This window comes from Oncorhynchus clarkii, chromosome 5, assembly GCF_045791955.1.
Source record: "Oncorhynchus clarkii lewisi isolate Uvic-CL-2024 chromosome 5, UVic_Ocla_1.0, whole genome shotgun sequence".
NCBI lineage: Eukaryota > Metazoa > Chordata > Actinopteri > Salmoniformes > Salmonidae > Oncorhynchus > Oncorhynchus clarkii.
In genome coordinates, this window is record NC_092151.1 from 8,803,348 (window position 1) to 8,829,977 (window position 26,630).

The following is a 26,630-nucleotide window of genomic DNA, read 5'->3' on the forward strand; positions in this document are numbered from 1 at the left end:
GTGTGTTAAAACCGACAAGGTGCACGGTGAAGCCGACTAGTGATTCATACAATCGGGGCTAAGCAGCTCAAATTTGCACAAGAGAGGGATTACTCATGCATATTGTTCAATTTTTTTGTGTGCGCACGTGCTGATAAGAGTCCAAACTTTCACAAAGGGAACAATGGAAACAGAAAAAGCATACGATTAAAAAAAAGCTAAATAAACTCATCGATTGGTAACTTCAAGTGCAGCGATAATTATTCCCCTCACGGCAACTGTAGGCAGGAGCGCTCACACAGCACAAACACAAACGGCAAAGTAGGCCACGCCACACCAGTTAAATTCATGCAGGTTACAGTAGAGTGCATTTAAATTCCCATTCCATCATAAATAAATGGACATTCAGACAAGACCAGAATAAACCAAACATTTCCTGTCTCTGGGAGATTAAAGGAGAAGAAATGACAATCACACTGTGGGGCTTGTGAAGTGCATTTATTTACCATTGATATATCATCACATTAGGTCTACGTGACAGACTGAAAGTGAAATAAGTAGTTGGTCTACGTGACAGACTGAAAGTGAAATAAGTAGTAGGTCTACGTGACAGACTGAAAGTGAAATAAGTAGTTGGTCTACGTGACAGACTGACAGTGAAATAAGTAGTAAGTCTATGTGACAGACTGAAAGTGAAATAAGTAGTAGGTCTACGTGACAGACTGACAGTGAAATAAGTAGTAGGTCTACGTGACAGACTGACAGTGAAATAAGTTGCATCGGGACAGCATTGGACTATCTGGGGATAAAGAGATGACGGATGGTAGTCAGGCCGGTAGACGGTCTGCGTGGACAGTTAGCCGGGGGGCCAGCCCAACTGGCGTCCGCCCATCACGTGGATGTGGATGTGGTAGACGGACTGGCCACCGTCGGGCCCGTCGTTCAAGATCAGCCTGTAGCCCTTGGGCAGGCCGATCTGCTCGGCACACTTCTTGGCCACTATCATCATGTGGCCCAGGAGCTATGACATCACAAAGAAAGAACATTTTACTTAATGTATTTATTTATTTAACCTTTATTTAACTAGACAAGTCAGTTCAGAACAAATTCTTGTTTACAAGAAGGCATACCAAAAGGCCTCCTGCGGGGAAAGGTCTGGGATAAAAAATGTTAAAAAAAAAAATAATATATATATATATATATATATATATATATATATATATATATAGGACAAAACACACATCATGACAAGAGAGACAACATAGCATGGCAGCAACACATGATAGACAAACCTTAATGAAACAAAACAAGAATCATGACTATTTATTGCAAATCCTAAGCGCTGGAATCCCATTCGGGCCAAACGTTCTGAGAAATCACTGCTTAAACAACCTGCTTAAAGAGACTAAAACTATCCATTAGCAACTATGGATATAAAAAAAATATATTTTTTAAACATTTTATAAAAGTGCCAAAATCCTTAACTGATCATGACTCATAAAGCATTAAACATTGTAGAATTGATTAGGCTTTATGTTCTAACAGGTCTCCAATGTTCTTTACATCTGAAACACGAGCTGAATAATAACGTAGGCTACACCCATAACAGAACAAAATCCTTGAGTCATAGGGACATTTTCTGGCAGGTTTCCAATAGGTCATGAGTTCCATCTGCTGGCCATTGATTGTCTACTACATTTGTCAACCAATCCATCCCTACAGAGGAACACTGCAAAGGGTTTTTTATTTCCGACCCAACACGAACACAACAGACAACTAATCAAGGTTTCAATTTTTAGATTGACCAGTTAAACCAGCTGTGTTAGTGCTGGGATGGAACAGAAGCTTTACACACTGTAGCTCTCCCAGGATCAGGGGTCTGTCACTGGTCTAGGTTATAGAACCGATGCAACTGAATGAATGAGTTGAGGTGGTGTCACACTTACAGCCGCATCACTGTCCTCTGCTTTTGACAGTTGCACAATTGGTTTTCTTGGGACAACCAAAAAATGAGTAGGGGCCTGTGGGGTAACATCATGGAAGGCTATGCACTGAAAACACACACAGAATAAAAGTTAATCGAAAATACATATTAGTTAACAGCTCTACAGTCGTGGCCAAAAGTTGAGAATGACACAAATATTAATTTTCAAAGTCTGCTGCCTCTGTATGATGGCAATTTGCATATACTACAGAATGTTATGAAGAGTGATCAAATGAATTGCAGTTAATTGCAAAGTCCCTCTGACATGCAAATGAACTGAATCCCCCAAAAATGTTTCCACTGCATTTCAGCCCTGCCACAAAAAGACCAGCTGACATCATGTCAGTGATTCTCTCGTTAACACAGGTGTGAGTGTTGACGAGGACAAGGCTGGAGATCACTCTGTCATGCTGATTGAGTTCAAATAACAGACTGGAAGCTTCAAAAGGTGATTGGTGCTTGGAATCATTGTTCTTCCTCTGTCAATCATGGTTACCTGCAAGGAAACACGTGCCAGTCATCATTGCTTTGCACAAAAAGGGCTTCACAGGCAAGGATATTGCTGCCAGTAAGATTGCACCTAAATCAACTATTTATCGGATCAACAAGAACTTAAAGGAGAGCGGTTCAATTGTTGTGAAGAAGGCTTCAGGGCGCCCAAGAAAGTCCAGCAAGAGCCAGGACCGTCTCCTAAAGTTGATTCAGCTGTGGGATCGGGGTACCACCAGTACAGAGCTTGCTCAGGAATGGCAGCAGGCAAGTGTGAGTGCAACTGCACGCACAGTTAGGCAAAGACTTTTGGAGGATGGCCTGGTGTCAAGAAGGGCAGCAAAGAAGCCACGTCTCTCCAGGAAAAACATTAGGGACAGACTGATATTCTGCAAAAGGTACAGGGATTGGACTGCTGAGGACTGGGGTAAAGACATTTTCTCTGATGAATCCACTTTCCGATTGTTTGGGGCATCTGGAAAAAAGCTTGTCCGGAGAAGACAAGGTGAGCGCTACCATCAGACCTGTGTCATGCCAACAGTAAAGCATCCTGAGATCATGCATGTGTGGGGTTGCTTCTCAGCCAAGGGAGTGGGCTCACTCACAATTTTGCCTAAGAACACAGCCATGAATAAAGAATGGTACCAACACATCCTCCAAGAGCAACTTCTCCCAACCATCCAGGAACAGTCTGGTGACGAACAATGCCTTTTCCAGCATGATGGAGCATCTTGCCATAAGGAAAAAATAAGTGGCTCGGGGAACAAAACATCGATATTTTGGGTCCATGGCCAGGAAACTCCCCAGACCTTAATCCCATTGAGAACTTGTGGTCAATCCTCAAGGAGGTGGGTGGACAAACAAATATCCACAAATTCTGACAAAACTCCAAGCATTGATTATGCAAGAATGGGCGACAAAAATATCTAAAGACACTGAAGCAGCAAACTTTGTGGAAATTCATATTTGTGTCATTCTCAAAACTTTTGAGGCGTTACTACAGACCCGGGTTCGATCCCGGGCTGTCTCACAACCAGTTGTGGCCAGGAGTCCCATAGGACGGCGCACAATTGGCCCAGCGTCGTCAGAGTTAGGGGAGGGGTGGCTTATCTTGGCTTATTGCACTCTAGCGACTCCTTGTGGTGGGCCGGGTGCCTGCAGGCTGACCCCGGTTGCCAGTTGAACTGTGTTTCCACCGATACATTGGTGCGGCTGGCTTCCGGGTTAATCTGGCGGGTGTTAAGGAGCACGGTTAGGCGGGTTTAGTTTCTGAGCATAACGCGACCTTCACTTCCCAACCCCGTTGAAGAGTTGCAGCGATGAGAAAAGATTGAATTTGGGAAGAAAAACAGGGTAAAATAAATTGAAAAAAAGACACCCTGTTGTTCATGGTTTGGGGCGTCAGGTAGCCTAGTGGTTAGAGCGTTGGAATAGTAACTGAAAGGTTGCAAGATCAAATCCCCGAGCTGACATGGTCAAAATCTGTCGTTCTGCCCCTGAACAAGCCACAAGCCACACTGAGATGTGAGGTATGCAAGACTTCACTCTCTCACACACACAGTGCACAGGTTTGCATCACGCTGTTTAAAGCACGGTAACCAGGGCACCAAAATAGCAGAGAAGCTAAGCCTCGCGCCACAACAATCTTATGCACCATTTACACATCGGCAGACATTCACTTTCAATGGAAGGAAAGCGAGAGAAGCAGAGTGGGCAGGGGGACCGTTGAGAACATGGCGAGGGAGCTGAACAGGGCCGGACTAAAGTTGGGGAAAGCGGAACTTTATTGAAATCCTCTGCGATATCGTGACTAGAGGTCGACCGATTAATCAGCATGGCCACTTGTTACGTGAGTGCAGCATGGAGCCAAGCTAGCTAGCTAGCATTAAACGTATCTTATAAAAACAATCAATCTTAACATAATCACTAGTTAACTACACATGGTTGATGATATTACTAGGTTAACTAGCTTGTCCTGCGTTGCATATAATCAATGCTGTGCCTGTTAATTTATCATCGAATCACAGCCTACTTTGCCAAACGGGGGATGATTTAACAAAAGCGCAATCGCGAAAAAAAATCACAATTGTTGCACCAATGTACCTAACCATAAACATCAATGCCTTTCTTTAAATCAATACACAGAAGTATATATTTTTTAAACCTGCATATTTAGTTAAAATAAATTCATGTTAGCAGGCAATATTAACCAGGGAAATTGTGTCACTTCTCTTGCGTTCGTTGCGAACTAATTTGCCAGAATTTTACATAATTATGACATAACGTTGAAGTTTGTGCAATGTAACAGCAATATTTAGACTTAGGGTTGCTGCCCATTCAATAAAATACGGAGCGGTTCCGTATTTCACTGAAAGAATAAACGTTTTGTTTTCGAAATGATAGTTTCCGGATTTTACCATATTAACGTATTTCTGTGTTTATTATATTATAATTAAGTCTATGATTTGATAGAGCAGTCTGACTGAGCGGTGGTAGGCGGCAGCAGGCTCGTAAGCATTCATTCAAACTTTACTGCGTTTGCCAGCAGCTCTTAGCAACGCTTGATTCACGGCGCTGTTTGACTTTAAGCCTATCAACTCCTGAGATTAGGCTGGCAATAATAAAGTGCCTATTAGAACATCCAATAGTCACAGGTATATGAAATACAAATGGTACAGAGAGAATTAGTCCTATAATTCCTATAATAACTACAACCTAGAACTTCTTAACTGGGAATATTGAACCACCAGCTTTCCTATGTTCTCATGTTCTGAGCAAGGAACTTAAACGTTAGCTTTTTTTACATGGCACATATTGCACTTTTACTTTCTTCTCCAACACTGTGTTTTTGCATTATTTAAAACAAATTGAGCATGTTTCATTATTTATTTGAGACTTAATAAATTCTATTTATGTATTATATTAGGTTCAAATAAAAGTGTTCATTCAGTATTGTTGTAATTGTAATTATTACAAAATATATACAAATATGCAGGTCCTCCAATAATCGGTATCGGCGTTGAAAAATAATTATCGGTTGCGCCTCTAATCGTGACGCAAGTAACCAATCAAAGCGCACCATAGCTTCCAACCCCTACTGGATTGGTTGTTCATGCGTAACGCTACCTACCTTGCTTGCTTGCTAGCTAGCTAACTTGTTAGCACTCACATTAGGGAGAAGCTAGCGTGGCTAGGTGAGTGCTGCTTGTATAGTGTAAATGGCTGGTAAATTGTTGTGGAAATTGCCCCGTTATGCTTTTCAATTTCTGCATCTACGTCACATAGCTGAGTCTACCTTTAAGTCCTGCGACAGACAGACGGGCGTTTAAAAAAAAATCTATGGTACCAAAACCAAAAAGATTATACACTTTTTAGCATCTCCAATCTGAAGTAAAAGAATGAGTTGAAAATGCAAGCTTGTGTAATTTAGCAGTAACACGTTGTCCACAATAAGGAAATTTGCGATATTTAAAATTAAATATGTTAAAAGTAATTAAATATTTTAGTAAACGCAGCACACTCACATTTTTACAACAATGACATACATTTCTGAACGCTTGACGTCCCTGATTTGACAGTTTACTTACAGCCAGCTAACTACCCCACTTGCATGTGTGGGTAATAACGGATTCATTGACAACTGGTGTGTCAATATCTAGCTAGCTAGGTGGCTTAACCGTACCATACTGTGTGGTTAACTAGATTAATGGTGTTTGCATGAAAATAAGCATATCAATACAAATTATGAATTCATACCTGATCATCTTCAAATAATATTTTTGCAGGAATCTCCTTGCGAATGATTTTGCCGAAGATTGTATCACCGCCGGGCTGGGCAACCTGAGCTTTTGCTATCTCATCCGCCATGGCGCTAGACGTTGGTCTTTGTAGTACGCATGCGCTTGAACCTCTGCCTCAAAGGTTAAAGTTTATGGGCTCTGCAGAACGCCAAAACTTGCACACAACAATTGTTTAAAAATATTGAATGCCATTTTTGGATTGTCTGTATCACTGAGGTATAATAAGAACGTGCTGTATCATCGAAGACAGTACAGTATGGAGACAGGCTAAAACTGCTTATACTATAGATGTCATGGTCAAGTTGACAAGCAAAAATCATGCGTCTAAACACGTCATCGGGCTCTCGCGCCACACTGCGCACGTGCAGGCCGTCAAATCAAAGGTACACCTTCGATATAAAGTTGCTTTTGACAAAAATTAAAACGTGTCAGTTTGTCAGTCTCATGAAGTTGGAGTAATAACAAGTTCGGATAGTTAAGGCATTGGCTCAAATCTAGTTGAGCCTTTAGCTTTCGAGAAAATTAACAACTAAGGAAGAATGTTTTACTTCTCTCATTTACTTCTCCCCAAAACCCTCCGCTTGGTCCGCTTCGCAAGCGTTCCCGAAAGTCTCGCGATGTTGCGCCTCTGGGTTTAGAAACTCTGTGGTATCAGCACTTCATACAGGGCGCGGAAGCAGGGGTGTTATCAGAGATAGAACCATTTTGGCCGAAATTCTGCACATTTTCTCATAGATTAAACATTTGATCTCAATAGAGTTTTCTGTTCTTAAAACTATAATATGTTATGAACAGAGTGGACTAAGGTTTGTAGACTTTACCCTTTCCCAAAGTAAAACAGAACTCGCGTTGTTTAGGAGTGCAAAGGCGAATTTAGGTATTGCACACTGCACAGGCGTTCCCAAACCGAAACATGCAAATATTTGCTAGAACGCGCCAATAAGATCTCGCTAACTTGTGCTTAGATCTGCACACCTCCTTGCTTGTTCTGCCCACCAGGACTCATCTGTTCCTGTTGGAAACGACAGACAGTGGTCTATTTTGGGTTAGTTAAAACATGTTTGGTGTAACCATTAGTCCAGCAACTAAAACGAGAGTTTCTATTGGACAAATTCAGCTAGGTTCCTCCCCGTTTCGTTCTGTTGGCTTCCGTTTAAAAAACGTTTTGCAACAGAATGAATAGCCTCTGGCTAACCTCAAATTTGTACATAGAGATAGAGGACTTCTTCGATATCATGGCGTTCGCACATTTTGTTTATCTATGACGCCACCTACTGTGATGTAGTGTGTGGTCGATCACGTTACACTTTGTGATATAAAACTAAAAGGGAGGGTGAAAAATAACAAAATGTGCACCACCAACTCACCCTACACAAAACATGAAGAACCACCTTCCTAATATTGAGTTGACCCCCCCTTGTTCTCGACACAAACCGGTGCGCCTGGCACCTACTACCATACCCCGTTCAAAGGCACTTGAATCTTTTGTCTTGCCCATTTGCCCATTCACCCTCTGAATGGCACACATACACAAGCCATGTCTCAATTATCTAAAAGTTTAAAACTCCTTATTTAACCTGTCTCCTCCCCTTCATCTACACTGATTGAACTGGATTTAACAAGTGACATCAATAAGGAATCATAGCTTTTACCTCGATTCATCTGGTCAGTTTATGTCATGGACAGCGCAGCTGCTCATAATGTTTTGTACACTCAGTATATATACCACTATTTAAAAAAAAAACATTTAAATCACCATTACTTTGACCCTAACTGATCTAACATCAGGCCAACGGTCTAGAAGGACGGGACCTCAACCTGTCTCTTTCGCAAAAAAAACAACATCATATACACAGTGCGTTTGGAAAATATTCAGAACATTTGAATTATTCCACATTTTGTTACGTTACAACCTTATTGTAAAATGGATAAAACATTTGTAAAAATCTCATAAATCTACACATCCCATAATGACAAAGCAAAAACTGTTTATAAAAAAAAAAATCAAATGTATTAAAAATAAACAACGGAAATAGCACATTCATAAGTATTCAGACCCTTTACTCAGTACTTTGTTGAAGCACCTTTGGCAGCGATTACAGCCTCGAGTCTTCTTGGGTATGACGCTACAAGCTTGGCACACCTGTATTTGGGGAGTTTCTCCCATTCTTCTCTGTAGATCCTCTCAAGCTCTGTCGGGTTGGATGGGAAGTGTCGCTGCACAGCTATTTTCAGTTCTTTCCAGAGACGTTCGATCAGATTCAAGTACGGGCTCTGGCTGGGCCACTCAAGAACATTCAGGGACGTGTCCCGAAGCCACTCCTGCGCTGTCTTGGCTGTGTGCTTAGGGTCGTTGTCCTGTTGGAAGGTGAACCTTCGCCCCAGTCTGAGGTCCTGAGGGCTCTGGGGCAGCTTTTCATCAAGGATCTCTCTGTACTTCACTCCTTTCATCTTTGCCTCGATCCTGACTTGTCTCTCAGTCCCTGCCGCTTACAAACATCCCCACAGCATGATGCTGCCACCACCATGCTTCACTGTAGGGATGGTGCCAGGTTTCCTCCAGACGTGACGCTTAGCATTCCGGCCAAAGAGTCAATCTTGGTGTCATCAGACCAGAGAATCTAGTTTCTTTTGGTAAACTCCAAGCGGGCTGTCATGTGCCTTTTACTGAGGAGTGGCTTCCGTCTGGCCACTCTACCATAAAGGCCTGATTGGTGGAGTGCTGCAGAGATGGTTGTCCTTCTGGAAGGTTCTCCAGTCTCCACAGAGGAACTCTGGAGCTCTGTCAGAGTGACCATCGGGTTCTTGGTCACCTCCCCGATTGCTCAGTTTGGGCGGGCGGCCAGCTCTAGTAAGAGTCTTGGTGGTTCCAAACTTCTTCCATTTAAGAATGATGGAGGCCACTTTATCTTTGGGGACCTTCAAAGCTGCAGAATTTTTTGTACCTTTTCACAGATCTGTGTCTCGACACAACGAGGATTTAAAAAATAAAAATCCATTTTAGAATAAGGCTGTAACGTAACAAAATGTGGAAAAAGTCAAAGGGTTTGAATACTTTCCGAATGCGCTGTACAATACAAAATAAAATTAATCCAAAAACCCATCCCTCTCCTTCAGTCATAGTCTAAATCATCATCCCTACACAGGCTAAGGAGCCTGTGAGGACGGAAAATTTGTCGACAGGTTTCTTTGTAATGCCTATATTGTAAAATCCCTGAGTCACATTAAAACATTGCGCCGCATTCACAACGATGCCTGTTTTCTCAGATGTCCTCTTTGTTAGCGCTGTGCCGTTCATAACCAATGCCGACTGACCCAATAAACAACACCTTTTTAACATGTCACGATCCTGTTGTTACAGGGCATCTCACATAACCCAAATATACAAGCGACTCTTCTTCAAAGAACAAAAGAATGGTTGGAGTGGTTCGTCGGCGTGCGCCAACCACTACATTCACCATACGGGTCAGTCGGCGTGCACCAACCACTACAATCACCATACGGGTCAGTCGGCGTGCACCAACCACTACATTCACCATACGGGTCAGTCGGCGTGCACCAACCACTACATTCACCGTACGGGTAAGTCGGCGTGCACCAACCACTACATTCACCATACGGGTCAGTCGGCGTGCACCAACCACTACATTCACCGTACGGGTCAGTCGGCGTGCACCAACCACTACATTCACCGTACGGGTCATTCGGCGTGCACCAACCACTACATTCACCATACGGGTCAGTCGGCGTGCACCAACCACTACATTCACCATACGGGTCAGTCGGCGTGCACCAACCACTACATTCACCGTACGGGTAAGTCGGCGTGCACCAACCACTACATTCACCATACGGGTCAGTCGGCGTGCACCAACCACTACATTCACCATACGGGTCAGTCGGCGTGCACCAACCACTACATTCACCGTACGGGTCATTCGGCGTGCACCAACCACTACATTCACCGTACGGGTCAGTCGGCGTGCACCAACCACTACATTCACCCTACGGGTCAGGTGGCGTGCACCAACCACTACATTCACCGTACGGGTCAGTCGGCGTGCACCAACCACTACATTCACCGTACCCAAATATACAAGATACAATTATCACAACATAGGTTGTAATATGGCTTTATTGCTGGCTTGGCTTCCCCAGTGATTTTACCCACGCACTGCTGCTGCTCCAACAGGGTCAACGGGAAGGATCCGTCAATGAAGTTGGAACTCCCACCCAGTTGACCACATGAAAATGGATGGAAGCCCTCACTGGCGCTGCCCATACAAGTTCGGCCTTTTGGCCACTAGAGGCCTCTATCATTCTTCATGATTCTTACGCTCTCTAATGCTGCATCGTGCCTGTATTGCTTACTGTCGAGTCGGTTCAATTGTAAAGTCAAGATGGCTTCTCGTTTGAAGGTGATTGTTAAAACGTTAAGATTTTGGCATGTTTTTGTATTATATATTGCTTCCAGAGCATTTGATTTTTATACGACTGAAAACAATTTAAAAATAGTAATTTTTGTTCATCTGGATAACCGTATAAGATAAACCAGCTCACATGTTTTAGCATTTGAACTAGCTAGCAAGCTAGTAAACTAGCCTAGCTGGCTATATTAGCAAACTTACCTAGTCCTAGGCTTGGCCATCTTGAAGGTAATGAATAATTGTTTGTAGTGTTATCGTATTGCAATAGAGATTGTTGTATGATAAAGGTTATTTCATCGTTTCTTTACATAGGTCCTCAGAGTGTTCAAAGCACTGCACAGAACAAGAATGGAGTTGTTCAAAGAAGATACCAGAGCATTGACAGGTAGTTAGTTGGCTATTATCAAATGAGTTGCTAGATAGTAGACAGTTGATTATTTGTAATAAGTGGAATCAGTTGTGTAGTGCTAAATATATGGTAATGTTACGCATACAAAACATTAAGAACACCTGCTCTTTCCATGACAGACTGACCAGGTGAATCCAGGTGAAAGCTATGATCTCTTATTGATGTTACTTCAATCATTGTAGATGAAGGGGATGATACAGGTTAAATAAAATAAACATTTTAAAGCCTTTGAGAGACTGAGTGTGTATGTGTGCCATTCAGAGGGTGAATGGGCAAGACAAAATATTTAAGTGCCTTTGAACGGGGTATGGTAGTAGGTGCCAGGCGCACCGGATTGTGTTAAGAACTGCAACGCTGCTGCATAGTATGGCTCAATCAAACCACATGTCAACAAACTCTGTCGGTGCATTTGTGACAAATTGAACAAAATCGTTGCATTTTCATGCAAAATGTCAAAATAGCTGCAGCAAAATCTAGCATTTTACACTGCAAATATCACAAAAAAATCCATTTGAAATCCTGGAGGGATTGACTATATACGATATGTGTAGTAGCAGTGACTGTAACAGCTGTTTGACCTGACTAGCTTTTTTTTTTAAATTTTTTTTTAATGTTCAACCCCCTAAGCTGCAAGAGGAAAGATAAATGAGGAATTCAGGAAAAACAAAAATGAGACTTCGGAGGAAAACATCAGTCAGGTATAGTAGGCTTTGCATTCATTCATCAGGAAAGGGGATTCTTATCGATGATATGAGCTAGCACTCTTGGTTCAAAGCTTAGTCTACATATCCAGCATACATATTGATAACTGGTATGTGGTATTGTTAAACATACACTTGTTTAACAGTCTTTCCTAGCCACCGTGCTTCTACATCTGCATTGCTTGCTGTTTTGGGGGTTTTAGGCTGGGTTTCTGTACAGCACTTTGTGACATTGGCTGATGTAAAAATGGCTTTATAAATACATTTGATTTGATTGATGTGTCTAGAGACTGAGCACAATAGAGAGATTGTTCATATTTCTACTGTATTTTTCCAGATGATTAAAATGGCCGCTGGTGTGGAAGTGTTTCTTCGTCAAGATGTCGTACAAGCCGAGCATGTAGCTGAAGATAGGATTCGTAAGTTATTTTATTTTTAAACAATCAAGTCTAATACATCAAGAAAAGGAAAACATTTTTTGCTATATTTTTTTTGCCACGTTGGGTTATGAGAAACACAACAATTACAGCAGTCATATATAAGAACGATATGAATAGGGGTTTAGGCTATGCCCACAAGGGGTTTGTTATTCACATTTAGCCTCCAGTGTTTCCTGTGTCTTTTCATTTCACAGAACTCCGACCTAGAGAGAGCCTTCTTCTGGAAAACGTACCATACTGCGATACACCAAGGAAAAGGCCTTCTTCCAACAATGCACCAAAACAAAGTTGTAACGATGCACCGATTACACGATGTGAATGACCAACAATAACAGCTGAAGACTTTATTTCTCACTCCTCTGGAAGAATTTAAGTGTAATTCGAGACATCAATTATAGAACATACAGTATGTAATTGTATGATGTGTGTGTGTGTGTGTGTGTGTGTGTGGGGGGGGGGGGGGGGGTGTTTAAGAGTTTGTCATACAAATGTGGAAGCTGTAGATTTGGCTTTGAAAGGTCAAAGGTGAAATTCATTGTAAATTCAATGCATATTATTTTGTTTGCTGCTATATATGTTGATTTCTTGTTGAATGAATGACTGTTAATGCCATAACTGAGTTGTGTTATATGACTTTGAGAACAGTACCAGATTTCGTATCGTAATACTCGATACCAAAAAGATACCAAGGGAAAAACAGAAGGTGTATTAGCCATTAGTCACGGAATGGCACTTGATCCAGACAAATCTTTTGAGTTCAGTATCATTACATTTGAATTGTTATATATGTTTTTATGTATGCATTAATTAATCAACTACACTCATACAAACAATGTGATTTTTTTTTTTTAGCAATCTAACTACATAATTTATTTGAGTGGTCAATCTAGTCTTTTGATAATCTGGGTAAATCAAAATGTAGCCTAGGCCTATTTACAATACAGATTAATGCATATTCAATAGAAGTGTGTGCATGCATTGAGTTATTGAGCTTGTTTTGGCTGATTTCATGGAAAACAATCGGTTTCCCTTCAATTTGGGACTCGTTTTATTGTACTGATCAACATTGTATAGAAGAAGAAATATCTAATTTTATAAAAGTTCGCGCGCTAAAACCATTTTAGATAATTCCATTGGTCGTTAAGTGAATTGTCCACTCACCCGGGGCACCGTGCCATGAAAAAAGGAACTCCACCACTCAGGTTCGGGGATCGAGCAAAGATGATCTTAACTGGGAGAGACGTGACGAATAATGATTCGGATGACTATAGGCTTTGAAGTCAGCTATATTTTGTGTTATGGTTTGCAAGCAAGGTGCGAATTACACCTTGATATCTTGACGAACATTTTTTACGGGCCTGAAAATGAATTATCTTTTGATGTGGCATGAATAGTTCCAGTTCACGTACCAGTTATCAATATGTATGCTGGATATGCAGACTAAGCTTTGAACCAAGAGCGCTAGTTTACATCATCAAACTAATGGACATGGTTGCCGTGTTTGCATTATTCAAGCGTGTTAACGTCTGTACACGTCTGTGATCCTCTCAATCAGTAGACGACGCCAGTGACCACAGGTTATGCTGCTTGCATAATAAGTGGGAAACTCGGAAAATACATGTAAAATACTTGTCCACGTGTTTTGAACTCGTTGATAACGCAGATTAGTTCATGGCAAACAAGCTGCAACAACCATCAAAATAAAAGTACAGATATCATCCTCGTAAACAAATGAAAATATTGTATTTTATCGTGTTTTTTTGTGGCATTTTAACTGCGAAAATGCTGTTATCAAGGTAATTTCCTTTGTATGTGACGTCAAAGTTCAGAATGTGGGAGAAGTCGGAGCTCAGAGATGATGGACTAATGTCCCACAGGTGGGGGGAGCGTTCAAGTGGATTTTTCCCCCAGCTTTTTTTGGTCAATGTGTGTGCAAATACTGTACCTATATGGCTGTTTCCCAGACACAGAATAAGCCTAGATCTACAGTTCTACAAGGGCTATAAAATAACCCTAAAGTAGATGCTTTTTCATTATTACACTTAAAATAGAGAAGGACTACTAAAACACACAGAAGTGGGTGGAGGGGGGTAGGAAGACGTCAGAAACGGATGTTCTGTTTGAAGCAGATGATACTTGGAGTGGAGATGAGAGAGAGGAATTGGATTACAAAAATAAACAAGACAAATTAAGTGGTAGTGGAATCTAGTTAAATCCGATCCTTGTTCTGATTCTTTTGGGGGTCGGAGTGAGGGTTTTGGATCAATGGAGTTACCTGGGAGATCCATTTTGAAGTCTATGAAAATCGTGGATAAGATGAGGTGGCGTCGATGAGAGTAATGAGAAGTGGTATTATTTTGGTTTTCTGTGCATCTGTGGAACAGAAGGGAGCGTGCTCTGCGCCTCAGGAAGATGTCGGATTGGAATGTGTTGTGTGTGGATCTTCAAAGCAGTGTGCCTATCAAGGGTGTTATGTTATGCGCTACAAGCAAATGCAAGGGAAATACATTAAGAATTGGATCAAGTGGTTGGTGCACACCGACTGACCCGCATGGTGTATGGAGTGAGGAAACCCACTCTATCCATTCTGTTGGTTTTTGAAGAAGAGTTTCTCCCTTCTCACGTAGTATTTGGGTTTTGTGAAATACCCTGCAAGAGCCTACATGCCCAAACCCCATGCAGTGTGATAAATGTAAATTATTTGGTCATGTGTCAAGTGTATGTAGACGGGAGGAGTATCGTATGCCGGCTGAGCCTAAATGTTACAATTGTGGTGGCGAACATGCGCCTCAATTTACTGAAGTGTCCTGTTAGGGCGAAGGAGACAAGAATAAGGGCTGTCCAGAATGCCTGCTCTCCGGAGGCTGGGTGAGAAGAGTGGAAGAGAGGAATAATGGTAGTATAAGGAGACACCAGTGATTATTCTTTGTCGACAGAGGGATCCTGACATGTTTTCATGTTAAAGAAGGTGGACTCTGTAGCGTTTATTGCATTGATTATCAACTGTACAGCGCAAACAGAGAAATGGGAAAATAGGCATCGTTGTGAGTGTGTCTATGTTTTTGGGGTGATTTTACAGCAGAGGTATTACAAGAAATCCTGTCAATTAATACTCTGTCCTCACAGGTTCCTGAGCCTGTGTAGGGATGTGATTTGAACTGTGACCTAAGGAGTGTTTTTTTTAATTTTATTACCCGCAATGGAATATTTGTATTTCACTACCCAGTACAGTAGGTGGCAGCAACACACCAGTGAGTTGTAGTCTGCCATTAAACCTCGAAGAAGAAGAAAACACAGAGAACGTAATCAGAGTTTCTAAACCAAGAGGCACAACATCGCGTGACTTCTGGGAACGCTTGCAAAATAGACCAAACAGACCAGAACGGTGTTTGGGATTTGAGAAGTCAATGAGAGAAGTGCAAAAGTATTCCTTAGTTGTTTATTTTCTCGAAATCTAAAGGCACAACCTAGATTCAAGCCAATGTCGTAAGCAAATTAATATATTATTACTCCAACCTCGTAAGATTGACAAACTGAGACGTTTTCATTTTCGTCAAAAACAACTTTATATCCAAGGGGTGCCTTTTATTGGACGACATGCACATGCGCAGTTCGTCAAGAGAGACTTGTTAGACCCGGTGACGTGTTTCTACGCATGCGCTAAGCTAGCCAATTTCGCTATGGAAAACGCCTACTAGTGTGATCGGGGACTGGATAAGCAGTTTTCATACTGTACTGTCTTTGATGTAATGCATTTAGAACTACAGTGCCTGTGCATTTGTCAGGAGTGGAACTGCTATTGACTACTACAATGTAGCACTAGGGGGCGCTGTTTGGGCGTACAATATTTTTCCTAGAGATTTCCAGTGGGAGTGTTCTTATGTCAACCCCTCTCCCGCCTGATACCGACGGATTTCTCCCTATTCAATTCGGATAGTGTGTAGCTAGTAGTAGTAAGAAGGTTACGTTCATGGTTTTTAACTTAAAATCTTCAAAACATCGCCCGTGAAAACGGCAGGCATCGGTACCGGTTTTATTCTGCGAATAAATCACTGCACGCTCGCGGAGGTTCCTTTGCACAGGTGAAACAACCATTTTCCGCATTGGTGGAGGATTGCATTGGGATATCATCAGCTGAACGGGTCGATTGATATTGGTAAGATTGCGGTTCGTTCTACCTTGATGAAAGCTTATCCAACGTTAGTTCTAGGATATATGCCTGAAGAATATAGCATTGTTCGTGTTTTGGGAGTGGAAGGGAAAAGCATTGAATGACCCAGTGTTATTTGAAATCATTTATTCCTCATCTGAATTCGTGCTGTCAAGGAAATTACTCACTGAATGCTGAAAGCTGAAAGCGTACAAAAAGTAAACCAGTACTAGAGCAAGCTATTCAGTTGCGGGGAACACCTGCAATTTTGACGTCCCTACTAGTAAGCTACTTATTCCTGTGTATCTGTTGTAGACTAACTAGCTAGATCTCCAATGTGTACACCATGGTATCTAGCTAACATATTATAACAGGCTAATGTGATGCTCCATTAGCCGTTACAGGATAGGTACTGTTTGGTGTAGCACAGATCATTTAATTTGAGGATACAACTGTCTTCGTTCTCGATTCGGACAAACATGTATAATCTGACATGTATGTGTCCAGTTGCAGGTGGTTCATTTGAATTGATAAAATACTCATTTTGTTAAAAATAATTGTTTTGCGCCATAAAGTAATCCAACAATGTGTACACCACCATCTTGTCTATTTCAAATATTCTCTCAATGATCGAGACCGGTGTGCAGCACTTTGGGATGGACCCACCTGTCTCAATCAATGAGAGAAGATTTGAAATGGACAACATGGTGGCGAACACATTGTTGGATTACTTCATGGAGCAAAACATGTATTTATTTTAATAACGGTGCATTTTCTAAATTCAAACGAACCACCTTCAACAGGACACAGACATTTTAGAAGGTACATATTTGGCCGAATCGAGAACGAAGATAATTTTTAACCAGCCTTAACCTGGCGAGACTATCTGTTCTGCTCCAAAAAGTAGAGATGTCTTTCCTGTAATGGCTATTGGAGCGTCACATTAGCCCATTACATTCTACTAGCGGTTTTGACAGGTGGCTCTTTAATCTGAACACCAATTTACATACATGGTACATATGGCTAAATACATTTTACATGATGCTATAGCATAGGGACAGCAGTATGATCAAATATAGCTATTGTTTTATCTCAACAATAGTCGGTGTCAGGGAATTTTCTGCTTGCAACTAATGAATGATGCAATCCGTTTTCCGTTTACAAACTGTGAAAACTGCAAATATTTCACAAGCAAAACAATGCATTTTTATTTGACACAAAATGTTGTGGTTAGGTGACAGAAATACAATGAGTCATTGCACCTCTTATAGTCACCACAATGGAACCGTTCTGTAGAAACTGTAGCCTATAATCCCTCTCTACCTTCAATTATGCTGGTAGGGTAGGGCATAATTGGTTCCTACTTTAGCTACCCTCCCTACAACAGGCTAGTGTAGGCCTACACATGGGAGTCAAAGGGCAGGCAAACTGCCAAATTGTGCTTGACTCGTACTGTGAGAACTTGCCTACATGAAACACCACTGAGGTATTAGGTGGAAATTAGTGGTGGAAAGACATTTAAAACTGGCACACTCAGTTACGATCACCACTTTATTTTAAGAATGTGAAATGTCAGAATAATAGAGAGAGAAGGATTTCTTATAATATTTTATTTCTTTCATCACATTCCCAGTGGGTCAGAAGTTTACATACCCAATTAGTATTTGTTAGCATTGCCTTTAAATTGTTGAACTTTGGGTCAAACGTTTTGGGTAGCCTTCTACAAGCTTCCCACAATGAGTTGGGTGAATGTTGGCCCATTCCTCCTGACAGAGCTGGTGTAACTGAGTCAGGGTTGTAAGACCTCCTTGCTCGCATACACAATTTTTTTTTTACCTCTTCAGTGGCCACAATCTCAATAGTGAAATCACTGTATGTCCTCCGGTGTAGGGCAGGTTCTAGGTGAGACAGGGACTCGAACAGGCAGGGACTCGAACAGGCAGGGACTCGAACAGGCAGGGACTCGAACAGGCAGGGACTCGAACAGGCAGGGACTCGAACAGGCAGGGACTCGAACAGGCAGGGACTCAAACCTTGGACCCAGTGTAGTAAATATATGAAGGTAGTCCTGTACATTAGGGGGGTATCTGGGGTTCATGTCCTCTCTAATGGCAGCCTTGACATCTCTAGTGATGGTGCTGTCTTCCTCACTTGGGTCCATGGATTGTAGAATCCTTGTTTTCAGAGGTAGGATCATGGACACAGACAGTGCAGTTTCAGTGCTCAATAGGGTTGTAACCGTTTTGAGGGGTTTGAGCACCTGGAGGACCTCCTCTGCCACTTTCATGTCATCATCAGACAAGATGATGATGTCTTTGTTTTTTCAGAGTTCCATCTTGTTGTGACATCGTGTATGAGCTTGTGGGTCGGTAGCTGTTACACTTCCTGCTTGGTCTTACGCACATGAGCGGCTGTTGTGCTCCGGTGGAAAAAGGAAACCACCTCCCTGGTCCTCCCAAGGAGGACCACATGTGCAAAGCAAGCTATCTGTGGCCCCAGTCCAGCCTCTATCACTGCATCTACTTGGTTCTTGGCATTATCTGTGGTGGTTGGGATATTGCTATTGAGCCTCTCTAGCTTCCACTCTGCTACTGCTCATAGCAGTACCTGCGGCAGATTTGTGACTATGAAGAGGGCGTGTCTGTAGTAGAGGTCGACCGATTATGATTTTTCAACGCCGATACCGATTAATCGGCCGATATCTTTATTTTATTTGTAATAATGACAATTACAACAATACTGAATGAACACTTATTTTAACTTAATATAATACATAAATAAAATAAATTTAGCCTCAAATAAATAATAAAGTGTTCAATTTGGTTTAAATAATGCAAAAACAAAGTGTTGGAGAAGAAAATAATAGTGCAATATGTGCCATGTAAGAAAGCTAACGTTTCAGTTCCTTGCTCAGAGCATGAGAACATATGAAAGCTGGTGGTTCCTTTTAGTGAGCAGTCAGTCATGTAGCTTCCTGTTACCCTGGAGGTCCACTCCTCTGTGGTGTAGTGAGCAGTCACAGTCATGTAACTTTCCGTTACCCTGGAGGTCCTCTCCTCTGTGGTGTAGTGAGCAGTCACAGTCATGTAGCTTTCCGTTACCCTGGAGGTCCACTCCTCTGTGGTGTAGTGAGCAGTCACAGTCATGTAACTTTCCGTTTCCCTGGAGGTCCAGCCATCTGTGGTGTAGTGAGCAGTCACAGTCATGTAACTTTCCGTTTCCCTGGAGGTCCAGCCATCTGTGGTGTAGTGAGCAGTCACAGTCATGGAACTTTCCGTTTCCCTGGAGGTCCAGCCGTCTGTGGTGTAGTGAACAGTCACAGTCATGGAACTTTCCGTTACCCTGGAGGTCCAGCCGTCTGTGGTGTAGTGAGCAGTCACAGTCATGTAACTTTCCGTTACCCTGGAGGTCCAGCCGTCTGTGGTGTAGTGAACAGTCACAGTCATGTAACTTTCCGTTACCCTGGAGGTCCAGCCGTCTGTGGTGTAGTGAGCAGTCACAGTCATGTAACTTTCCGTTACCCTGGAGGTCCAGCCGTCTGTGGTGTAGTGAACAGTCACAGTCATGTAACTTTCCGTTTCCTTGGAGGTCCAGCCGTCTGTGGTGTAGTGAACAGTCACAGTCATGTAACTTTCCGTTACCCTGGAGGTCCAGCCATCTGTGGTGTAGTGAACAGTCACAGTCATGTAACTTTCCGTTTCCTTGGAGGTCCAGCCATCTGTGGTGTAGTGAACAGTCACAGTCATGTAACTTTCCGTTTCCTTGGAGGTCCAGCCGTCTGTGGTGTAGTGAACAGTCAGTCATGTAACTTTCCGTTTCCTTGGAGGTCCAGCCGTCTGTGGTGTAGTGAACAGTCACAGTCATGTAACTTTCCGTTACCCTGGAGGTCCAGCCGTCTGTGGTGTAGTGAGCAGTCACAGTCATGTAACTTTCCGTTTCCCTGGAGGTCCAGCCGTCTGTGGTGTAGTGAGCAGTCACAGTCATGTAACTTTCCGTTTCCTTGGAGGTCCAGCCGTCTGTGGTGTAGTGAACAGTCACAGTCATGTAACTTTCCTGTTACCCTGGAGGTCCAGCCGTCTGTGGTGAGGGTAACAGAGGATGCCTTGGATAATTCGTAGACAATTTTGATATTTTCCTGTTCATAAAGATCTGGATCGATCTTCACACTGAAGTGGAAGCCAGGGGACTTCGTAGCGTGGCTCATGCACTTTCACCATATTTTGAAACCTTTTGTTTTCCACTACAGAGTATGGCCTCGTGTCTGCAGTGATAAACATCCCAATAGATCTGGTGATGACTTCAGCCCGGTCTGATTCTGCAGCAAAGGGCTGCTTAAATGTTGTCTCTTGGCTGAGTTGGCTCCTGTCACTGACACACCAGGGTGATGATGCTTTAAAAATGTGTGGCCACGCTCAATGTATTTCCACGATTCTGTGGCTCAATGCCTACACACCGTAATGGTGCTCTCCCACCACCCTCCTTCTGTCATCATATTTGTCAGGGAAGCCAAAATGCTCCCCTACATGAGACTTAAATAAAGCGGGAGGCTTTTCCAGGTCGTAAGCTCCTCCGCTAGCCGTGGCTGTCACTGCTCTTTTCTTCTTCTCTGCTTTTTACAACGCGAGCATCCAGGATTTGATTCGTTGGAATTCAACATGCTCCGTTCACGTGAACAGTACACACAACTGCTTACATTTTTTTTTTTTAAATAATAATAATCAAATCAACCTTCAGAGTAAAACACAGCACGCATCGGTCTTAGATTTAGGGAATTATTACTTTAAAGTAACCGTGGCAGTAAAACTGCATTTCACACTGTGATGGTTCACATGCGTGTCGAACCGTGGTGGGTGATCCGTACGGATCAACTACATTCTGTTACACCACAACCCCATATCATATTTATCCTGCAATGCTGTGTTGTCGAATCTTGTTTCTCAGCTCTCTCTCAATCAGCTGTGGTCCACAACACACACACACACACAAACCCCTTGCCCGCCCCTCTTGTTTCAAGCATTGTGTTTATCGAAGACCCTCAGCTCTGTTTTTCTTTGGGGTTCTTTTGAGCCAGACACTGGCACTGCTAAAGAGAATCGGAGGAATCTGGCTAAAGTAATTTATTGGTTGGTTGTGTACGTGGCAGATGCCTCATGGTTCGCTGATCCCAATGAGTGAGGGTACAAGTAGGCCTACCCTCACTCCTGGTACAAGTAGGCCTACCCTCACTCCTGGTACACGTAGGCCTACCCTCACTCCTGGTACACGTAGGCCCACCCTCGCTCCTGGTACACGTAGGCCCACCCTCGCTCCTGGTACACGTAGGCCCACCCTCGCTCCTGGTACACGTAGGCCCACCCTCGCTCCTCGTAGGCCTACCCTCACTGGATGCCCCTATCATGACCAGTACACTAATCAGACCAGGGTTGGCCTGGCTGTCCTGCACTTTGCAGTGCTTACCCCCTGACCTGTTTGAATGTTTTACATACCCTATACCCATTTGATTCTTAAAGAATATAACTTATAAATACCTCCTGTTCTCAGTTCAGGTTCAGCCATGCGTCCTCCGAAAAACACGACCCAGCCAAGCCTGGAAGTCTGGCTTCTTAACCCAGAAGCCAGCTGCCATAATGTGTCGGAGGAAACAACATCGTCCAGCTGGCGACCAAAGTCAGCTTGCAGGCGCCCGGCCCGCCACAAGTTGCTAGAGGGACAAGGAAATCACGGCTGGCCAAACCCTCCCCTAAACCGGATGACGCTGGGCCAATTGTGCACCGCCTCATGGGTCTCCCGGTCACAGCCGGCTGCATGACAGCCTGGGATCGAACCTGGATCTGTAGTGACACTTAAAACACTGCGATGCAGTGCTTTAGACTTTTGTGCCACTCGGGAGGCCAAACAAAGTAAATGTAAACAAACACTGTATATAGCCTGAAAACATGGTTAAAACTATATTTTTGATGGTCATTCCTTGCATCCATAGCTGATTTTGAGTGGTTACATTTCTCTAGGCCCAGCCCTCAGCTTTAAAAACGGAAACAGAAGAGGTGAGGTGACCACTTTGTTTCAATTAAGGATTCTAGCTTTTAACGAGTAGGCTAATATATTAATAAATAAATGAAGGTAGCCTTGCAGTCAGAGGCGAGCCAGCAACTGGAGGGTTGCCAGTTCAAGTCCCGGGAAAAATCTATCAGTGAGCTGGCAACCGGAGGGCTACTACCAGTATCAAATTCTAGATGCCATTGCCTGCCATTGTGTCCTTGAGCAAGGAACTTAACTCCCCACAACAAGGGCTCCCCGGGCACCCAATGTGGCAGCCCTCTGCCCCTCCAAAACTTGTCTATGTATGTGTGTCTTTTGGAGGGATTGGGTTAAAAGCGGAAGTCACATTTCGGTTGGACCTTGACCAACAAAGTGATCATAATCTATTAAATGTTATTTTGGCTTTGTAAAAAAACATTTACCCCCAATGGACCATTTTATAATTTATTCTCATGACGACGCCTGCTCTTGCTGGAGTTTCATTACATTTTAAAAGTTGGAGAATAAAAGTTGGAGTGGTTAATGAATAACATTCTCTTGTAGTTTCTTTCCTCTCCGAGTACTTTGAGAAAAGCGGTGTAAAACCTACATTTGTCATGTCAATGGTGGGAACTCTTTACTAGACCACATCCACTGCATTGGCTGGAGACTTATTATGTTGTGCTTCTGAAAAAAACATACAACTTGGAAAATGTTTGACTACGCATAAAATGCAACCTAGTTTTACTAACACTGTTGCCTTTCCCCAGATGCTTTACTTGCTGAGTCTTGACATGTTAAGTGGTTTGAGACTGACTGAGGCTGTGACCTCAAATCTAGACAAAACACTCTTCTGGCATGCTCATGATCCATGCACTTAACCTAACAGAGAACCACAGGGGTTTGGAGAAACCCAGAAAGCCCGCTATAACGGAAAATGATGTCCTGCAAGGGGGTATGTCGTTGATCAACCCCCATTAAAAAAAAAAATTCAAGACATTTTATTTGTTTTATTTACGATGACGGCCTACTCCGGCCAAACCTGGACTATTCTGGGCCAATTGCGCGCCGCCCCATGGGACTCCCAATCACGGTCGGATGTGATACAGCCTGGATTCGAACCAGGGACTGCCTCTTGCACAAAGATGCAGTGCTTTCGACTGCTGCGCCACACGGGGACGCCCAATGGAAATGGAGGCATTACCTCTTAAGTAAAGGCATGCGAAATGATAGTCTCCTTTTTGTCATCCCTGAACCACTTTAGGGGCCCTATCTGACAATCCCCCTACATCGCTTACAGCTGGCGTCTGACTGAGGAATGATAAAACACCCTCCGTAGTCGTCCCTGCTTTGCACATTCAGACCTGTCCTATATTTGCTATCTGTAATATCAAGGAAACAAGCCGTACTTAACAAACTGAGAGCGGGTGATTTAACAGCCAAGAGAAGAAGTTGCAAACCTATAGCATGACGTAACCACATCAACGATGAACAAACTCTCTAATCGAGTGAAGACTCCATTCTTCCAGTAGTGCTGCAGGGCATATTCTACCAATGCAGCTGTATATAACCCGGCTGAAGTAGGTGTCCTTGTGCAGTTGCCACAAATTGAAACTTAGGCCTACTGCTCTACTGCCCTCCCAAACGAAATTCCCAAAGAAGTCCACATTTTTAAAGCATTATGATAGCTGGTTATGCCTATGAACAAGCTCGTCTGAACGTATTTTGTGACATCTGGATTCACTGGGGCTCATGCAGCCAAACAGTACAACGTCTGCATGCGAACGGGTGAGCTTCCTTGTGTAACACAGTTTTACATCATATCTGTGTAGAACCTGAAAGATTTAAAAGCTCATGAATGAATTGTTTCCTTAGCCAACTCCTGAGCGCTGCTGTCAGTTTACCTAATTGTGATTTCAATCCAGAAGATCATTTTGGGTTATGAATCAGTGTAACTCATGTGTGGGCCTGACTTGTAATTGCACCAGTGCAGTAATGATTGGGCACATTCAGAAAGAGAGTGAGCAAATTAATGAAGTTTTTTCTTTTCCCGCTTATAAATAAGTGCCTTGGCCCTCAGTTCAGTATCCATAGCAACTACTCTGCTTAGTGACAAGACATGTCGAGTCACATGGGCTCTCTGTATGGAGGGCTGTCTGTATTAGAGGTCGACCGCTTATGATTTTTCAACGCCGATATCGATTTATTGGAGGACCAAAAAAGCCGATACCGATTAATCGGCCAAATTTTTTAGATATTTTTAAATTTTTTATTATTATTTTTTTAATGCATTTTTATTTATTTATAATAATGACAATTACAACAATGCAGAATGAACACTTATTTTAACTTAATATAAAACATCAATAAAATCAATTTAGCCTCAAATAAATAATGAAACATGTTCAATTTGGTTGAAATAATGCAAAAACAAAGTGTTAGAGAAGAAAGTAAAAGTGTAATAAGTGCCATGTAAGAAAGCTAACGTTTCAGTTCCTTGCTCAGAACATGAGAACAAATGAAAGCTGGTGGTTCCTTTTAACATGAGTCTTCAATATTCCCAGGTAAGAAGTTTTAGGTTGTAGTTATTATAGGAATTATACGACTATTTCCCTCTATACCATTTGTATTTCATTAACCTTTAACTATTGGATGTTCTGTTAGTATTGCCAGTGTAACAGTATAGCTTCCATCCCTCTCCTCGCTCCTCCCTGGGCTCGAACCAGGAACACAACGACAACAGCCACCCTCGAAGCAGGGGGAACCCATGTAGAGCAAGGGGAACAACCACTCCAAGGCTCAGAGCGAGTGACGTTTGAAACGCTATTAGCGCGCGCTAACTAGCTAGCCATTTCACATCGGTTACAGCTTCATCTCGGGAGTTGATAGGCTTGAAGTCATAAACAGCACAATGCTTGACGCACAATGAAGAGCTGCTGGCAAAACGCCCGAAAGTGCTGTTTGAATGAATGTTTACGCGCCTGCTTCTGCCTACCACCGCTCAGTCAGATCGGCAAAATCAGTGTCCAAAAATACAGATTTCCGATTGTTATGAAAACTTGAAATCACCCCTAATTAATGGGCCATTCCGATGAATCGGTCGACCTCTGGTCTGTATGGAGGGCTGTCTAAACATGGTGGTGTCTGTCTGTCTGTAGGAAAACGTTTATACTCTGTGTGCTCCAGCTTTTCTACCTGTGAACATTTACCGTTGTGATAATTAGCCCCTGAAGTTTGGCTGAATTGGTGCCAGGCATTTCCATGTAAAAGGACCCATGAGCACCAACGTGTGAAGTTTTATAGGAGCATATCAAATTGGGTGTCAAATGAAAGGTAAGACTCTCCTTTTTTTTTTTTTTTTTAATTAAGGTTTTTCATCTTTATAAATTGGGCGTAAGTTAAAGGATTTGATTTCTGCGTAAATGGATGGAAAAGGGGGTCTGAGAAAACATCTACCAGAAGGTCTTAAAAGGCTTCATAAATACATCAACACAATAATGTTGACGTGATGAACCCTGCCAACTAATATCAACAAGTATATTTATACTGAACAACAAAAAAAAGTGTTGGTCCCATGTTTCATGAGCTCAAATAAAATATCCCATACATTTTCTATGTGCACAAATTTGTTTACATCCCTGTTTTAGTGAGCTTTTCTCCTTTTCAATATAATCCATCCAGGTGACAGTTGTGGCATATCAAGAATCTGATTAAACAGCATGATCATTACACAGGTGCACCTTGTGCTGGGGGACAATAAAAGACCACTCTAAATGTGCAGTTGTATCACACATGACAATGGCACAGATGTCTCATGTTTTGAGGTAGCATGCAATTGGCATGCTGACTGCAGGAATGTCCACCAGAGCTGGTGACACATAATTTAGTGATTATTTCTCTACCATAAGCCGCCTCCAACGTTGTTCTGGAGAATTTGGCAGTACGTCCAACTGGCCTCATAACCGCAGACCACGTGTAACCACGCCAGCCTAGGACATCCACATCCGGCTTCTTCACCTGCGGGATTGTCTGAGACCAGCCACCTGGACAGCTGATGAAACAACTGGGTTTGCACAACCAAAGAATTTCACGACAATGCATGGCACCATGTTGCAAGGATCTGTATACAATTCCTGGAAGCTGAAAATGTCCTGGTTCCCTGCATACTCATCAGACATGTCGATCCAGAGCATCCCAAACGTGCTAATGGATGACATGTACAACAGTGTGTTC

The 26,630-nt window shown here is 42.7% G+C and overlaps 3 protein-coding genes across 5 annotated transcripts in view; 2 read left to right on the forward strand and 1 right to left on the reverse strand.

The window, feature by feature from the left end:
* Positions 1-462: 462 nt before the first annotated feature.
* LOC139408294 (histidine triad nucleotide binding protein 1) lies at positions 463-6,857 on the reverse strand. Of its 3 annotated transcripts, none has more exons than XR_011634272.1 (4): positions 6,209-6,368; positions 1,926-2,030; positions 703-1,000; positions 463-559 (listed from the first exon to the last, which is right to left on the reverse strand). XR_011634272.1 is itself a non-coding variant. In XM_071152005.1 (3 exons), the coding sequence occupies exons 1-3, from the start codon at positions 6,317-6,319 to the stop codon at positions 836-838; spliced, it is 381 nt and encodes a 126-aa protein (XP_071008106.1). In that variant the 5' UTR covers positions 6,320-6,857; the 3' UTR covers positions 463-835. The 3 variants fall into 3 exon arrangements, 1 of the variants encoding a protein (XP_071008106.1); XR_011634271.1 differs by having other exon boundaries at positions 463-631; XM_071152005.1 differs by having other exon boundaries at positions 463-1,000; positions 6,209-6,857.
* Positions 6,858-10,596: 3,739 nt separating this feature from the next.
* On the forward strand, positions 10,597-14,443 carry LOC139408293 (LYR motif containing 7). The gene is given in 6 exon segments (XM_071152004.1): positions 10,597-10,624; positions 10,627-10,670; positions 10,992-11,064; positions 11,716-11,786; positions 12,127-12,208; positions 12,424-14,443. Coding segments are annotated over 6 exon segments (426 nt in total). The 3' UTR covers positions 12,552-14,443.
* A 1,708-nt stretch (positions 14,444-16,151) lies between these two features.
* The window catches only part of LOC139408299 (CDC42 small effector 2), a 75,698-nt gene continuing 65,219 nt past the window's right edge, over positions 16,152-26,630 (forward strand). The window contains exon 1 of the mRNA XM_071152011.1: positions 16,152-16,385. The gene's annotated coding sequence lies outside the window, so the exon portion shown is untranslated. The remainder of the gene's footprint in view (positions 16,386-26,630) is intronic.

Coding starts and splice junctions, on each gene's coding strand:
- LOC139408294 (XM_071152005.1), bottom strand. CDS start 6,319: ATGGCGGATGAGATAGCAAAAGCTCAGGTTGCCCAGCCCGGCGGTGAT. Junction 2,031..6,208: donor TATTATTTGAAGATGATCAG/GTATGAATTCAT, acceptor GTGTGTTTTCAG/TGCATAGCCTTCCATGATGT. Junction 1,001..1,925: donor CAGAGGACAGTGATGCGGCT/GTAAGTGTGACA, acceptor GTGATGTCATAG/CTCCTGGGCCACATGATGAT.